Source organism: Myxine glutinosa, chromosome 1, assembly GCF_964187855.1.
Source record: "Myxine glutinosa chromosome 1, kmMyxGlut1.1, whole genome shotgun sequence".
Taxonomy (NCBI): domain Eukaryota; kingdom Metazoa; phylum Chordata; class Myxini; order Myxiniformes; family Myxinidae; genus Myxine; species Myxine glutinosa.
This window is the reverse complement of record NC_136261.1, coordinates 246,240,587-246,258,133: the sequence shown is the minus strand read 5'-3', so window position 1 is coordinate 246,258,133 and position 17,547 is coordinate 246,240,587. Positions and strand designations below refer to the sequence as shown.

The 17,547-nt window shown below is 46.3% G+C and overlaps 1 protein-coding gene across 1 annotated transcript; it reads right to left on the bottom strand.

Annotated features, from left to right (window-relative positions):
• Positions 1-2,021: 2,021 nt before the first annotated feature.
• GGPS1 (geranylgeranyl diphosphate synthase 1) lies at positions 2,022-15,865 on the bottom strand. The gene is made up of 5 exons (XM_068129773.2): positions 15,508-15,865; positions 7,912-7,982; positions 7,416-7,715; positions 3,568-3,813; positions 2,022-3,471 (listed from the first exon to the last, which is right to left on the bottom strand). The coding sequence occupies exons 1-5, from the start codon at positions 15,644-15,646 to the stop codon at positions 3,262-3,264; spliced, it is 966 nt and encodes a 321-aa protein (XP_067985874.1). The 5' UTR covers positions 15,647-15,865; the 3' UTR covers positions 2,022-3,261.
• Between the last annotated feature and the right edge of the window lie 1,682 nt (positions 15,866-17,547).

Sequence of the window (17,547 nt, the reverse complement as noted above, 5' to 3'; positions counted from 1 at the left end):
GTAATACAGTACAGTACTGTAAATAAATGTAAAACAAACAACAAATCACCCTTTAGTACAATAAAACAAAACATTGGTGGAGAGTTGGGGGGGGGGGGGGGGGGTGAGTCACTGAGATCCGGAGGGAATTGCTGTGGCCTAGATGTTGAGATGACCGTTTTCCTCCCTCGTGAAAAAGTATCAATGGTCGACTGCTTGCTGCTCTGCGTCTTCTTTTCTTTACCAATTCCATCGTATAATCGAAGACTTTCCATGGCATTCATATAACCGACGACGTAATAGCGAGTTATTAGGTAAATAATCACGACCTTCTGTGCCTTGGTATCTACAGTAATTCGTTTAGACGTTATAACGAAACAACGTTAACCGGGTTAACTGGGATGACGTTAAGCAGGGACACCCATACTGATTTGATGTACGTGCCATACTCTTTTCGCAACGTTGGTGCTCCCAGAGCAAGGGTTATTGTAGTAGGTGGCTTGCCATTGCCTTCCCAGCATTGATTGTCCGTGCTCTATTCTATAAATGCTGAGCATCAAGCAAAAAAGAAGCACATGCCATTTTTAAAGTCTTCGCTATGACTCGGGCGGGGTTTGAATCATCGACCCACCGCCCAGACTCCAAGCAGACTCTCTATAACCATTACTCCAGCAATTATTGTATCACTACACCCTAGCACAGTTCTACTTTATTAAACCACACACATACTCTAACGTATGTGTGGAGACATGTCTTGACACCGTACCAGAGTTCAAAATGACCATCCCAAAGGAATTATGCACGTCTTTTTTTTTGTATACAAGGTCGAGGCTCGTGTAAGAGCTAACATTGATCACAAAAAAGACAAACTAAAACATAAAACATATGATAAAAGGAGTGGAAGAACAAGATGGAGAGCAGAGACATCGGGAGATCTGTGGGAAGAGGATGGCTTGGGGGGAGGAGGCATGGCAAGATGGAGGGGGGAGTGGGAGACTTAAAAAACCACATGGACACAGCTAGGACTTCCAGGAAAGAAGTCGGTATTTCAAAAAAGTGGATCTGGGGTGAATTAATGGGGGTAGAAAAGATGAAGGTTTTGGATTGGGGAAGATAAGCGATGGTGGTGAAACAGCTGTTTTAAAGACTTGGAGGGAGGAGTGGGATTGAAGAGAGTGAGGGAATTTGTTCCAGAGGCGGGAGAAAAGAGGAACGAAAGAGTGAAGGTGAGCAGCGAGTCTTGATTTAGGCGGTTTCACCATAAGAGGGTTGCTGGCAGATCTTGTGCAACCTGTAGGTCTGAATCCAAATTGATGATCCGAGAATGTCTTAAGTGCCAAAATGACCTTGCCATGCGATTCGTTCACAATATTTGCTGAGTGGTGCACCCTTGCGACAGTGATCGAAATATACTTCGTGTAAGGCAGTAAGCTCACCCGTTTACCATGTATGTGACATAAATTCAAACAAAATCAGCAACTTTACAAAAACGAATTCAACAATACCAACAACTGAAGGTTGGCAGGTGGTGTATGCCAACCGCCATCGAAGCAAATGGAGTAACTTGTAACTCCATGTGGTCCTCACCGAGCCTCATCCGGTTGTTGTTACATCTTAGAATTATCCAGCAGGTGGCACGATACCCCAAATCGGTGCCAAACTCGTTGGTCAAACTCTTTGCTGCTATGAATCAATGTGTGGGGTTGAAGGTGGCAAAGTCTCCCGGCCATGAATGAATCATTTAAACCGCGGTTTTTAACAGCACAAATTACTCCCACCTTCTTGTAGGAAGGGATGTTAAATTTTTCTTGGAGGATTTTCTTGTGAATGTAAAAGTGAAAATATTTTTTTTAAAGAGTAGGCTAATGTGTGCCAGCACCACAGCGAAATTGTACCTTCCTACCCTAACCCTAACCCATGGTAGCACTCACTACACCGGTTACACTTACTTAAACACAAGTGCTGATGGAATAAGATTTCCAACTTATGGTTAAAGGGTCCTCCACAAGCAGACGTGATCTTCTCTACTCTGAGAACCAACCTTTAACGTTTCATGAAACCATTGTTTATTACTACGATTGCAATGAAACACGTATGTAGGTAAACAGATTTGCAAACACACCAATAAAACCGAGGAATGCTGTTTCAATATATTTCAAGTAATTTATCTCTTCTCATTGTAAAATGATTTACTTCCATCATAGCAAAGACAAATACACCTTACTTGTTAAACCTCACATCTTTATAATGGGTGGACAAATGCTTACAATTGCATTGTTTTGTGCCATGGACGTGCAAACATTTTGTAATATATTAATTACTAGCTGAATGCACCCGGCGTTGTCCGGGTTCTTTTTGAATGAATTTAATCTTCTGTACATGGGTCTGACGCGAGCCCGGTATCAGTCAGTGCTCAACGATTCCTTGTTCTTTCTTCTGTCGGGCCCCGCGAGAGAGAATTTTGAAAGCATGTGTCGCAATCAGTCAGATATTCCTATTGAGTGCATAAGTTGTACTTCAAGAGGATTTTGAAAGAAGAAGATTTATTGCAAAATGGGCCCAGCCCGGCCGAGGCGGCCTCGCCACCTAGCCTATAACCTTCCCGGGACCCGACCCGACATTTTTTGTTTCAGAGGTTTCCTCCGATCTTTCACCGTTCAGGAGATTAGGGCGTGCAGACAAACAAACAAAAACTTTCTTTTATCTATATAGAAGAAGAAGAAGACATAAGATAAATAGAAGATAGATTATTATCGTTATTAGCCTCATTTGGATTTGCTGGATTGTGGTGATTATGTCGAGGAAAAGGCAGGGGTTGTTTGTTCAGTGCGACTGGAGATCAAAGGACAACAAGTCATGAGGGATGCTATCTGAAGCGCTAGGGTTGGGTGTGGGGGAAGTGGTGGAGTGAACACAACCCTGGTACCTTAGCATGACAAAAAAATGGCTAAAAATCAGGTATTGGGGGACATAGTGGACCACTAACTTTTGAGTTTTTTTTTTGTTTTTTTTAAAATTCATTACAATGAAAAAGAAAGCAGGTAATTTAAATAATGACCTGCTCACATCAAGGTTGAGGACTTGTCAATTTTATATCGACAGTTAATCCTTTTACCATAACTGTTTTTGACCTTTTGAAGCAGTTGGTGCAAGATAAACAAAACTGAATGGAAATTACAAAGGAAGCATCACATTTGGTAAAAATAAAGGTGGATCTTCGTTCCACCCCAGATCCCAAAAACAAACAAAAAAAAAAAAAAAACCAATGGAGATGTTTGATTGTCATTCCTCATGGTAAACCTTCGACAAGTAGCTAATGAGAGTCTCAAGATGGGGATTTCCACCAAGTGAAGCCACTTTGTTCCTGATCTCTTCCTCGAGTTCACACAAACGTCGTCGTGTGTAAGCAAAGGATCCAGTGTGCTTGAGAAACTCGAGGCAGCAACGCTTCACATTTTCATCCTGCGTCCTCTGCCGAAGGATACTCTGTACCTAAGCAATAAGAAGGGGTTACAATCAGTGGGTTGTTTCTGCAACACCCCCTTCTGTAGAAACTCCATCAAAAACCAAACGTATGTGCGGGGGTACCTGGGTACATTCTGGCCTGGTGTTGATGGCATGGATGAGTGGGAAACTAAACTTTCCTTCTGTCAAGTCTTCGCAGAAACTCTTATTGTCAGTATAATCACGTGAACACAGATTGGCATAATCGTCACGGATTTGGAACAAAAGGCCCATAGAGTCCAACAATCCTTTTAGCTGCAGGTGTTGGGAGCTAAAGAGCTGCATCAGTCCCACTGCAAGTCGAAAGAGACCACCTGTCTTCCTCCGTACCTGGGAAAGAACAAAGGATGGGAACAAATGCAAACAAGAGTTCAGGTTTTACATTGATTACAAGAGTTATCCTCACTTCATTTAACCTTCAGCAGGTAAAGAAAATGATGGGTTACTTCATAATAAAACTTGGATTTATGCAACAACATATTCTGCTGATTTAGAATGATCACATAGAACTACCGTAATTTCTGGTTGACTTGTACTCGGAATCTACTCATCTATGGTTTAAGACACATCTGATAATGACTAGCTTGTTTTAAATAGTGTACTGCTATACGATAACAAGCATGTTGAAAAACTATTTACACTCCTAAATTTTCTGGAAGGTCGTCCCACAAAGTACTTACCCTAATATAAAACAGTGTGCATTTGTGTACGTGTCTGTCCCCCTTAATAAGGACTATTTGATTAGGGGGTTAAAGGCCAATCTTTTACCACGACTGTGTGTTCATTGCAGTCTATTTTTAAGGACAAAAAAAACACGAAAAACATTTTCCATAAAAGAGTAAATATGTCTCTTATATTCGAATTGTCCACGGTGGCTTGTAAACCGAGCCTCAAAGGCGGTGTAAAAAGCGATTTATTAAATAATAAATACAAGGCGCAAGGAGGTGAAAAATCTCCGCACGTGATGTGAAACAAATGCAGAGTAAAACAAGTGTTCATTTACATCCGTATGATGTCTAATAAATAAAGAAGAGATAAGAACACCTGACACAAGGCCGAGGCTTCAAACGTTAACACACGCACGAAGCTGGACTGCACCGCCAAAACGAAACGTCACAGAAGACAAAGAAAATAGGGTCCCATGTGTACATGTAGTATTTTACAATAATGCTTCTTGCTACGAATCATCACATCTTCCAATCCCCTTGAATATTTTGTTGCCATTTAACACAAGTAATTACCTGTATATGTTCCATATAGGCCCAACCCATAATTTTTGAAGGGCTTTTACACTAGTTTCGTATAATATGCACAAAAAAGCTCATTAATATTCATGACCCTGGAAGTACCATAGATAACAATGTTTTGTGACAGTGTCAGGGAGGAATGATGATGATGATGACCATTCCGTTTTGCACCGTGACGATGCATAGGGCTGCCGAAGCAGTTTCCTTGACTATTGGGCACAATCCTGGATGGGTCACCAATCCAACGCAGGACACCCGAATGGCTCATTCACCCCAGCAAGCTGGTGCTCAATTTGCCGACCTCGGAAGGATGACAGGCTGAGTCAGCCTCCCTGGTGTTAATTCAACGATCGACCGGGATTCAAACTTCGGATCCTAGCATCCCAAGCTAGCACCCTAAACGCTAAGCCATTACCAGGCTACAGGGAGGAATCAACACTTCTCGATATTGTTCTGACTGAATGACAGTTTTGCTAACTACGAGAGTTGATTGAGCTTTCTCTTCTACTCCAAATCAACTTATCTATGAATTAACTGAACTATTATCGCTGAATTAACGCCAGGGGGGTTGACTCAGCCCGTCATCCTTCCGAGGTCGGCAAATTGAGTACCAGCTTGCTGGGATGAATGATCACGGTGTGTACCCCAATTCAGAATAGGTACACCGTATCCCTGCGCATCGTAAAAGCGTGAACAAGGGTTGGCGTCAGGAAGGGCATCCGGCCATAAAAACATTGCCTCAAACAGGGAACCATGATTGTCATGGGGCCCGCAAGGCTAACCCCCGCTCTAGCGGGGAAAATGGCCTTTAAACGATCATTCATATATATTATGAATGAAGGAAATAAAAAGGGGAAAATTAGCCAATTCGACTTGTACACCACATCGACTTGTACTGTCGTGGCCAAATATATTGGCACGCTTGCACTATTTTCAAATAATGCACCATTTCTTCCAGAAAATTGTTGAAATTAAAAAATATTTTGGCATCCACATATGTATTTCTTTGGTTTGCACTGGAACAAAACAAAAAAAGCTGAATAAATTACGAAATCTTAGCCTATTCACAAAGAAATCCTAAAATGGCCCGGACAATATTATTGGCACCTTTTTGGAAGTTGTTAGAATAAATAGATTTGAAGCAGGTAATTCTCCTTTACTTTGGAATTGAACTCACCTACGGTGAGTTGCAGGTCCCTGCGACATAAAAATCACTCATTCAACGAGTTTGAATAGAGAAAAGGAGTCATTTTGTTGTTTTGTATCACTGTGTACCGCAACGAGACAGAAGAAAAGAAAGAAAATCAGAGAATTGTCTGAGAAGGTCAGACAAGATTGTAGCCAAGCATGGACAATCTCAAGGCTACAAGTCCATCTCCAGAGACCTTGATGTTCCTGTGTCCATCGTACGCAATGTTATCAGGAAGTTTAAGGCCCATGGCAATGTTGCCAGCCTCCCTGGATGTGGCCACAATAGAAAACTTGATCGAAGATTGCAGCGAAGGATTGTTCGAATGGTGGAGAAAGCACCTCGATCAACTGCCAAACAGATTCAAGCTGACCTTCAGACACAAGGTATGACAGCTGACCATCACCAACTCGATGAAAGGGGGTTCTATGGTAGGAGACCCAAGAGGACCCCACTTCTGAGAGAGAGACATAAGAAAGCCCAACTGGAGTTTGCCAAAACACACCTGAACAAACCAAAATCCTTATGGGAGAATGTCCTATGGACAGATGAGACCAAATTAGAGCTTTTTGTAAAGAACATAATCTCCAGGTTCAGTGATGTTTTGCGGTTGCTGTGCTGCCTCTGGCACTGGGTGCCTCGAATGTGTGCATGGCATCATGAAATCAGGAGATTACCAACGCATTTTGGGGCACAAAGTTCAACCCAGTGTCAGAAAGCTGGGCCTCCGTCGAAGGTCATGGGTCTTGCAACAGGACAATGACCCCAAACACACTTCAAAACGCACCCAGAAATGGTTCAAGACAAAACACTGGACTGTTCTGAAGTGGCAGCAATGAGTCCAGATCTAAATCCCATTGTACACCTGTGGTGAGATCTGAAAACAGCAGTTGGGAGAAGGCACCCTTCAAATCTGGGAGAACTGGAGCAGTTTGCACAAGAAGAGTGGGCCAAACTGCCAGTAGAGAGGTGGAGGAAGCTCATTCATGGCTATAGGAAGCGCTTGACTGCAGTTATTTTGTCCAAAGGTTGTGCTACAAAATATTAAGTCGAGGGTGTCAATAATTTGGTCAATGCCATTTCTTTTTATTTTCTGTTTTTAACGGATATATTAAGTTCTGAAGCAAAAACAAAGGTTCTGTAATATTAACGGTGAAATAAAGAATTGTGGAGACCAAATACTTTTGTCAATTTCAACTTATTTTTAGAGAAAATTGTGAGTTATTTGAAAAAAGTGCAGGGTGCCAATATTTTTGGCCACGACTGTATGCCAAAAAATATAATATATTGTTTAGGAGTCTCACGTTACAAAATGTTGTTTGGTTATTGAATTTGGGCCAAGTATAAGATGCTGATTGAACTGGTGTCTGTATAATGATGGTTGCATTTTGTCTTTTTACTACATTCTAAATGGGTGAAAATAAGGAAAATTAGTGCACTGCACTTCATGCGCCTTCATGAATCAGTTGCATTACTCGCAAGTTGTAGAGCCTTACCATAACAAGGTAATCTGCCTCACTGGGACACTGAAAACTATCCCGCCAGAAAATGTCCATTCCTTGGCCACGATGAAGCTCCAGCAGCTGTTGGCAGAAGATAGGGACGGCCTGGGGGTGTTCGAGAGTGAGCACCTTGCGGAGTCCAAGAAAGTAGACATAATTTGCGGAGTTGATGACCGAAGGGACGCCATAGATGCTGTGTGCAACAGGATGTCCACGTCGTAGTTGTGAGCTGTCCTCAATGTCGTCAATCAACAGGCTTGCATTATGGAGCATCTCAATCACCTCAATTATGATCTGATGAGAAGGTCGTGAGGTGTACGTATCACTATCATCAATCAATTGTTCAAATGGCAGCAAAGGTAAACACGATCTCAAAAATTGTGCAGATATATCCATCTCTGCAAAATTTCTCTTTCCTTGAGCCTCAAAATTTTCATGTTCACCAAGATGCCCCTTGTGGTTCTACAAGAATGGTGGACCAACATCTCACCTGAAATTTTTCATCAGGAATCTTCAGCCAGTAGTTAAATGCCTCAGCCAGTTTACTCCGGATTTGCTTACCTGCAAAAAGTCAATGTTAATCTTTGCGTGAATACATAAAACACGTCTAATATAGTAATTGAGAATTAATTCCTGAGGAAATGTATTCCAAGTACAAAGCACTATTCTATGCAGCATTAGCAGTTTCGCACCTTTTCCATATAATGGAGGAACACTTAATATAGCGGTTATTTCCTCATGTCCTTTTATATAATGTGTAAATCTCTGTTGTCTGTCATTATTGTCTCTTTTAAGCACTTTACCTAGTCCTCGAGGCACTATTCTGGTGGAAAAGCGTTGCCCCAGACAGCTCAGGACTAGAGGGGGACAAGCCGCCGAAGTGACAAGTAGCAGATGGACGGTCCCTCACCAGATGGGAGATTATCGCAGATGTGCAATAATTAAGGATCTACCTTTCATTCTTTGGTTCATGGGCGTGTATGCCAGTGGTGGGTTAAGGGGTTTGTGTTGTTGTTATAATTGATTTATTGCTTCCTTGTACATTCCCTCCCCATGCCATTATTGCCTTCATTAAAAATGACTTGGTCTCGGGGGTGAATTTTGATTGCCCTAGTGGCTTCATTTGGTGATTGCAAAGATCTGCCGACGACAACTGATCGTGGACTCCGCCCAGATAGACAACACGTCACGTTGCCTTCAGGTTTATAGGGACCACAATCTGTACTGTAATGGTAGATCGAGGATGTAGATGGGGGTTGATGGAAGCGAGGATCTGGCAGGGGGTCTTTGAAACAGCTGACTGTTGTGGTTGCTTTGACGCAACCTGCTGTAATTGTACTGGGCAACCGAATGACCGGGCAGGTGCATCATTGGTAATCAGGTTTGGGATTTAACTCCCCCTCCCTCCCTCCCCTCCCTCCGCGACACCAGTAACAATGGTGTTTGGAGTTTGAGAGTGGACATGAGGTGCATGAATTTGCAGCACGCAGTAAGCAAAAAAAGAAAGAAAAAAAAGGCACTACAATGCCAAGCCAAGATGGACAGAACCAGGGAGGTATAGGGCAACATTGCTTCGACTTAGACGCAATCCCAATGGACATCGTAGAGGGTGCGGTGGAGTCGCCCTCACTACCTGTTAGCCCCATAGACTCCCTTCCCCCTCACCAGTCAGCCTAGGCCCCCCAATTGAACAAGAAGCAAGAAGCAGCAAGTCGGTGTCGCCGCAGAAGTGGGATACCACTGAGCAATTGATGGCCATGCTAATATGGCTGATGACTGACATGGCTGGGCTGAGGTGGGACACAAAGGCAAACAGTGACGGGCTAAGTAAAGTGTAAAAAGTCAAGCTGAACTCACGGCTAAAATGGAAACAATGGCGGGAGACCTGGCAAAGTGCAGCAGTAAATGGCGGTCGGCCAAGTCAGAATGGTAGAGGGGATTAGGGTAGCCTGGGAAGCAGCGAAAGAGGGGGCAAGTAGGGGAAGAACAGCAGTGGATGGAATGAAACTGGGACAGAGGGAGATAGCACAAGTATGGGGCCGGGAGGGGAGGTGGGGAGGTAGGACGTAAAAATTAAAACGGAGACAAATTAAGTCAAAATGGAAATTGTGCAGGAGAGGTTCTAAGAAGGGAAGCAAAGTGAAAATGAAATTGAGGTGGAATTAAAACAGAAGACCGAGATGGTGTGTAGTTTAGAAGTACCAAATGGGGGAGTTGAAAGTGAAACAGAGGAGGTTGAAGGATGTGCGGGGGAAAATACATATGAGGTGCACGTGACCCTCATAGGCGGTACAGGAGACAGAAGAACAGCATTCAGTAGAGTGCATACCTCTGCCAGGCTGAACAGTTTATGTTTTGTATCCCAATGATGCGCTGGATCCGGATCCAGACCTGAACCAAAATTGAATCCGCTTGTTTTTGTCACGAACCAACTCATCCACTTAATTGATTCCTATCTCATCCACAACTTTTTGAAATATCACGCATTACGGTGCATTCAGAAAGTATTCAGACCCCTTCACTTTTTTCACACTTTATGTTGCAGCCTTATGCTGAAATTGTTTCAATTCATTTTTTCTCTCATCAATCTACACTCAATACCCAATAATGACAAAGAGAAAACAGGATTTTAGAAAGTTTTGCAAATTTATTAAAAAGAAAAAACTGAAATAACACATTGACATAATATAAGTATTCAGACCCTTTGCTATGAGACTTGAAATTTAGCTCAGGTGCCTCCCATTTCTCTTGATGATCTTTGAGATGTTTCTCCACCTTGATTGATGTACACCTGTGGTAAATTCATTGGATTGGACATGATTTGGAAAGGCACACACCTGTCTATATAAGGTCTCACAGCTGACAATGCATATCAGAGCAAAAACCAAGCCATGAGGTCGAAGGAACTGCCTGCAGAACAACCATCACTGCAACACTCCACCGATCTGGGCTTTATGGCAGAGTGTCCAGACGGAAGCCTCTCCTCAGTGAAAGACACATGAAAGCCCGAAGACTTGGTGTTTGCTGAAAAGCACCTGAAGGAGTCTCAGACTGTGAGAAACAAGATTCTGTGGTCTGATGAAACCAAGATTGAACTGTTTGGCTTCTGTCTGGCCACTCTGCCATAAAGCCCAGATCGGTGGAGTGTTGCAGTGATGGTTATCCTTCTGGAAGTTTCTCCCATCTCCACACAGGGTCTCTGGAGCTCAGCCAGAGTGACCATCGGGTTCTTGGTCACCTCTATTACCAAGGCCCTTCTCCCCTGATTGCTCAGTTTGGCCGGGCGGCCAGCTCTAGGAAGAGTCGTGGTTGTTCCAAACTTCTTCCATTTAAGAATTATGGAGGCCACTGTGCTCTTGGGAACCTTCAATGCAGCAGATTTTTTTTTGTAGGCTCCCCAGATCTGTGCCTCGACACAATCCTGTCTCTGTGCTCTGCATGCAGTTCCTTCGACCTCATGGCTTGGTTTTTGCTCTGATATGCATTGTCAGCTGTGAGACCTTATGTAGACAGGTGTGTAGCTTTCCAAATCATGTCCAATCAATTGAATTTACCACAGGTGGACTCCAATCAAGGTGTAGATACATCTCAAAGATGATCAAGAGAAATGGGAGGCACCTCAGCTAAATTTCAAGTGTCATAGCAAAGGGTCTGAATACTTATGTAAATGTGATATTTCAGTTTTTTATTTTTAATAAATTTGCAAAACTTTCTAAAATCCTGTTTTCTCTTTGTCATTATGGAGTATCGAGTGTAGATTGATGAGGGAAAAAATGAATTTAAACGATTTCAGCATGAGGCTGTAACATAACAAAATGTGAAAAAGTGAAGGGGTCTGAATACTTTCTGAATGCACTGTATATCGTTTTTGGCCCAATCTCTCAATGGTGAAGAATCACTTGAAAAAAAAAAAAAAAATTCTCGTATCTGGATTCGGATCTTCACCAACATCGAAGTGATTCGTCCTGGTCACAAACCCAAACTGTCCACCAAGGACAAATACAGCAATTCCAAAGAGAAAAATCAAAGGCCAAAACTAAAGAGGAGAATCCATAAAATAAAATACAAATATAAAATTGGAAACAAAGACCTAGAGCTAATGGTTGCTGAAAATCGAAATGATAGCAAGGAAAAGAAAAAAACTACGACGAGGATAAGATGAGTAAAAGACACGGCCAGATGTTTGAAAACAACCCAAAAAGATTCTACCGTGAACTATTGGGAAACAAGCAGAATGTTTCATTCCCCCTGAAAAAGATGAACTGGAATGATCCTGGAAAGGAATTTATGAAGATCGAAAATAACACAATAAGGAAGCAGGTTTGATCCGAAACCAGCAAGAAAAAAAAACAATATCTTGAGAAAATTATGCCAAACAGGAAATTAGAGCCGTCTCCCTTGACATATCACGTGCCTTCGATACGGTCTGGCACCCCGCTCTGCTCACCAAACTCTCCTCTTTTGGTATCCATGGAAATCTCCACGCATGGCTGGCGGACTTCCTCTCTAGTCGTAGTCAACGTGTGGCCCTGAATGGGTTTCTCTCATCTCCTCTTCCTGTTCAGGCTGAAGTTCCCCAAGGCAGTGTTCTGGGCCCTGTGCTTTTTCTGGTCTTCATCAATGATCTCTCTGACTCTCTTGAAAATCCTCTCTATCTCTTTGCTGATGACTCTACTCTCTGTCGCTCCATTCCTCATCCCTCAGATCGGCAGCCTGCAGCCTCCTCACTTTCTGCAGACCTGGACAAAATCACAGACTGGTCAAGCAAGTGGAAAATGTCTTTCAATCCTGACAAATCTCACACTCTTACTACGTCTCTCCGAAAAGACCGACTTGACAACCCTCCCATCCACTTTCTGAATAATCCTCTCCAAGAAGTTCTGTCACTCAAGCTTTTGGGTCTCATTATCTGCCATGATCTTTCCTGGGAAAACCACATTTCAAATCTGGCCTCCAAAGCCAGTCGCCGACTGGGCATCCTCCGTCGTGCAAAGTCCTTCCTTGGCACACCTGAGCTCCTCACCACATACAAGGCTTTCATCCGCAGCTCAATGGAATACTGCTCTCCCCTCTGGGGTGGTGCTCCTGCCTCACACCTAGCTCGTCTTCACGCTGTTGAAACCAAAGCATTCAGAATCATTGGAATCTCCCGCGATGAAGCTAACTTCAAGGGCATTTCACTCACTCACCACAGGCCGGTTGGTGGTCTTTTCATCTTATACCGACTCCTCTCCGGCCTTGCCCCCCCCCCCCCCCAAGCTCTCTCTGGGCTCTGTCCCCCAAATATTCCTACAGGTCGCACAAGATCTGCCTGCAACCCTCTTATGGTTAAACTGCCAAAATCAAGACTCTCTGCTCACCTTCACTCCTTCATTCCTCTTTTCTCCCGTCTCTGGAACAAACTCCCTCACTCTCTTCAATCCCACTCCTCCCTCCAGGTCTTTAAAACAGCTGTTCACCACCATCTCTTATCTTCCCCCACCCAAAACCTTGATCTTTTCTACCCCCGCTAATTTCACCCCAAATCCACTTTTTTGAAATACCAACTTCTGTCCTGGAAGTCCTTGGTGTCCTTGTGTTTTATATTTCTCCTACCCCCCCCCCCCCCCCGCCCCCCGTCCCCTTCCCACGCCTCCTCCCCCCAAGCCCTCTCCCTCCCACACATCTCCCGATGTCACTGCTCTCAAATGTTGTGTTTGTGTGCTCCCCTTCTCTCCCCATCTTGTCTACCGCTCCCTCTTTTTTATATTTTGTTTGTTTGTTTGATTTGTTTGTGAAATGTTAGCTCTTTCACAAGCCTCGATTCTGTATACAAAAAAAAAAAAAAAAATTCCCCCAGTAATAATTGATGGGAAAAATATACACCAACTGGCAAAGATGGCAAACTTCAAAAGCCCTGGCCCAGATGGGATCCCAAACTTCTGGTTAAAGCAATTTGACGGTCTCCACATTGATGATGGGGACGTGCTGGAGATGACATGGGCATGTAGGAGATGGTGAAGGTGTGCAGGAGATGGCGCAGTCGTGCAGGAGATGGTGCAGGTGTGCAGGAGATGGCGCAGTCGTGCAGGAGGTGGCGCAGTCGTGCAGGAGGTGGCGCGGTCGTGCAGGAGGTGGCACGGTCGTGCAGGAGGTGGCGCGGGTGTGCAGGGGGTGGCGCGGGCGTGCATGGGGTGGCGCGGGCGTGCATGGGGTGGCGCGGGCGTGCATGGGGTGGCGCGGGCGTGCATGGGGTGGCGCGGGCGTGCATGGGGTGGCGCGGGCGTGCATGGGGTGGCGCGGGCGTGCATGGGGTGGCGCGGGCGTGCATGGGGTGGCGCGGGCGTGCATGGGGTGGCGCGGGCGTGCATGGGGTGGCGCGGGCGTGCATGGGGTGGCGCGGGCGTGCATGGGGTGGCGCGGGCGTGCATGGGGTGGCGCGGGCGTGCATGGGGTGGCGCGGGCGTGCATGGGGTGGCGCGGGCGTGCATGGGGTGGCGCGGGCATGCATGGGGTGGCGCGGGCATGCATGGGGTGGCACGGGCGTGCATGGGGTGGCGCGGGCGTGCATGGGGTGGCGCGGGCATGCATGGGGTGGCGCGGGCATGCAGGGGGTGGCGCGGGCATGCAGGGGGTGGCGCGGGCATGCAGGGGGTGGCGCGGGCGTGCAGGGCAGGGGGTGGCGCGGGCATGGCGCAGTCGTGCAGGGGGTGGCGCAGTCGTGCAGGGGGTGGCGCAGTCGTGCAGGGGGTGGCGCAGTTGTGCAGGGGGTGGCGCAGTCGTGCAGGGGGTGGCGCAGTCGTGCAGGGGGTGGCGCAGTCGTGCAGGGGGTGGCGCAGGCGTGCAGGGGGTGGCGCAGGTGTGCAGGGGGTGGCGCAGGCGTGCAGGGGGTGGCGCAGGCGTGCAGGGGGTGGCACAGGCGTGCAGCGCAGGTGTGCAGCGCAGGCGTGCAGCGCAGGCGTGCAGGGGGTGGCACAGGCGTGCAGGGGGTGGCACAGGCGTGTAGGAGATGGCGAAGGCGTGTCGGAGATGGCGAAGGCGTGTCGGAGATGGCGAAGGCGTGTCGGAGATGGCGAAGGCGTGTCGGAGATGGCGAAGGCGTGTCGGAGATGGCGAAGGCGTGTCGGAGATGGCGAAGGCGTGTCGGAGATGGCGAAGGCGTGTCGGAGATGGCACAGGCGTGTCGGAGATGACACAGGCGTGTCGGAGATGGCAGGGGTATGTAAACTGGAAGATCACCGATACTCTGGTTCATGCTAATCACGTCACGCTGGCATGATACTGCAATTGACATTAAAAAGATGTACCTGCCTATTCTCTCAAGCTCCTACAACTTGTGCCAAATATGGCAGACATGCTTGTAGTTCAAAGTTATACATCCAGAGCATATCCCTCCAATCCTCAATACAAGACACTTCATTGGCTTCCAGTGCGTCAACTATTCTGTGAAATATTGTTTACAACTTTAAAAGATGGAAATAAACTTAATCCTGCCTAAATATGAAAAGTCATCACACCAGACATACCATTACCATACCACCAAGAATGGCATACGGTCTAATAGCTGGAGTTTCCTGATAATCCCTCGCACAAGAATGAAGACTTGCAGTGATTGTTAATTCTGTCGAAATGCTCCTCCACTTTGGAATTTGTTACCTTTTTGCCTCATCAATTGAGGTTTTTAAATCTGTCTTTTAAAAATCCCACCATTTTACAGTTGTTTTTGCAAATCTTTACGAACTAGTTGTTCTTGCCCTGAGCAGCCACCATAATATTTTGTTCCAAAATGAAAAGCTCCATAAAGTTTCTTAATTGATTCACTTTCCTATCAAGTGGCCATTCGGGATGACATCACAGCCGAGTATAGTACTTGCCATAATTAGGGGAACCGGTACACACTACACGGAGGACAATAAAATACGAGTTCATGTACAGTACAAATGTGCAATAATTAAATAATTGTGTACTGCAAATCTGGTCAGTTTAACACTGACTTACACTTACAGTAGCAGCGATTCAGGTGATCGCTCAAACTAGTCAAAGCAGCCGCTCAATGACAGAGATCTCATCACGACACCTCACAAAATATGACAGCGTGTAATTTTACCGGGTAGGTGTAATAAATAGTTGTACGGCTCGAGTAACACTCTCTCCATGGCATCGTCGCTTGCAGGTTCATCCAGCTCCTCCGGTAGCTCCCCTGCTGCAGCCGAAGATTCATCCAAAAACAAATCGCTCTCCGCCATGTGATCGTTCAGCAAATCTGTCGTTGCGCCAAAAACAATACGAAAGCGCTTGCTGTTGTGCTTTTTTAATGCAGATGCAGCTGAACTTCTTCTGCGCACCACCACCCAAAGATTCCGGTATTGTCAGCAGTCAGTAAAAGGTGTTATATAGAAGAAATACAACTGCTGAATTAGACGAGGTTTAGTTTGGTTTTTATATTTTCAATTCGATCTACATATGCCACTTACATATGCTGTGCTTTCATCATCATTTTTTTGTTAAGACGTCCTCCCTCACAAAGCTTCTGGTATTGTCACCATTCAGTAAAGGTGTTATATGAATAAACACAACTACTGACTTGGACGAGGTTTAGTTTGTTTTTTATATTTCCAACTCGATCTATATATGCCACTTAAATATGCGGTGGTTTCATCACCATTTTTTTTTGTTAAAATGTCCTACCTCACAACGCTTCTGGTATTGTCACCATTCAGTAAATGTGCTATATGAATAAACACAACTACTGAGTTGGACGAGATTTAGTTTGTTTTTTATATTTCCAACTCGATCTATATATGCCACTTACATATGCGGTGCTTTAATCGCCATTTTTTTTTTGTTAATACGTGCTACCTCACAAAATTTCCGGTACTGTCACCAGTCAGTAAAAGGTGTTATATGAAGAAATACACCTACTGAGTTAGACGAGGTTTAGTTTGGTTTTTATATTTTCAAATCAATCTATATATGCCATATAAAGAGCTGGGCTTTAATCATCAATTTTTTTTCTTGTTAAGGCGCACTACCACATAACCCAAAGTCCTGTTGTTTTTAAAAGGCATCCGAGACCGTTCCGGTCTGAAACATGTTGTTTCGTTGTTTTGAACGGCGAGACGGGATTGTGGTGCGTTGTCTATGCAGCAGATATAAGACAAAGACATCAGGAATCATAATTGTACTTTTGCTTGAGTTGCAAGATAATTAGTATACTGTAGCGCGGTGCTATGCGCGCGACTTGTCTTGCCAATAAAGGAAGCAACAACGATGGAAACACAAGCGTCTTTATTCAAAGGGTCGAACTATAGCACTGCCGTGCTCGGGGCTGTGAGCCCCGTGTATATCCCGAGGCCACGCCAACCCTCGGGCGTGGCCGACACCCTCCTGGTGCGCGGAATGATGTCATCGCGCCAGCGAGCCATCGTGTCCGCCACACGCGCCCCCCCAGAATTCCCGCGCACCTGAAGGGTCAGTTTGCGGGGCAAACGGATGACCCGGCCGAAGCGCCCTCTGGCGGCTGGCGGCGTCTGGGATGTCGGGATGCCACCGGCTGCCCCGGGGATGGGTGCTTGACCGGGGGGCGGCGTGCCGGCGGGGTTGGGCGGTGCCGGGGTCCGCCCGCCGGGGGGCGGCCCCGACACGGGGGCTGAGCCACTGGCGGGGGGTGGTCCACGTCGAGGTGGGCCGGTTTGAGGCGGTCCACAGACACGCGGTCAGGAGTACCGCCGATGTCCAGGGTGAAGTGCTTCGCCCCGGTCTCCAGCACGCGGAAGGGCCCGTCGTACGGGGGCCGCAGCGGTGTCCGGTGGGCGTCGTGTCGGACGAACACGTACTCCGCCGTGCGAAGCTCCGGGGCGACGTGCGTTGGCGGGTGCCCGTGGTGCACCGTCGGCACCGGGGCGAACCTCTGGGCGGTCTCCTGCAGCGCGGAACGTTGCTGCGCCGTGGACCATGGTGCCGTGGAGTCAGGGAGGAACTCGCCCGGCACCCACAGTGGTTGTCCGAAGACCAACTCCGCCGCGGATGCGCGCAGGTCGTCCTTGGGCGCCGTCCGGAGGCCCAGCAGGACCCAGGGGAGCCTGTCGACCCAGCCGCCGTCGCGGAGGGTGGCCCGGAGCGCGGCTTTTAAGGAGCGGTGGAAACG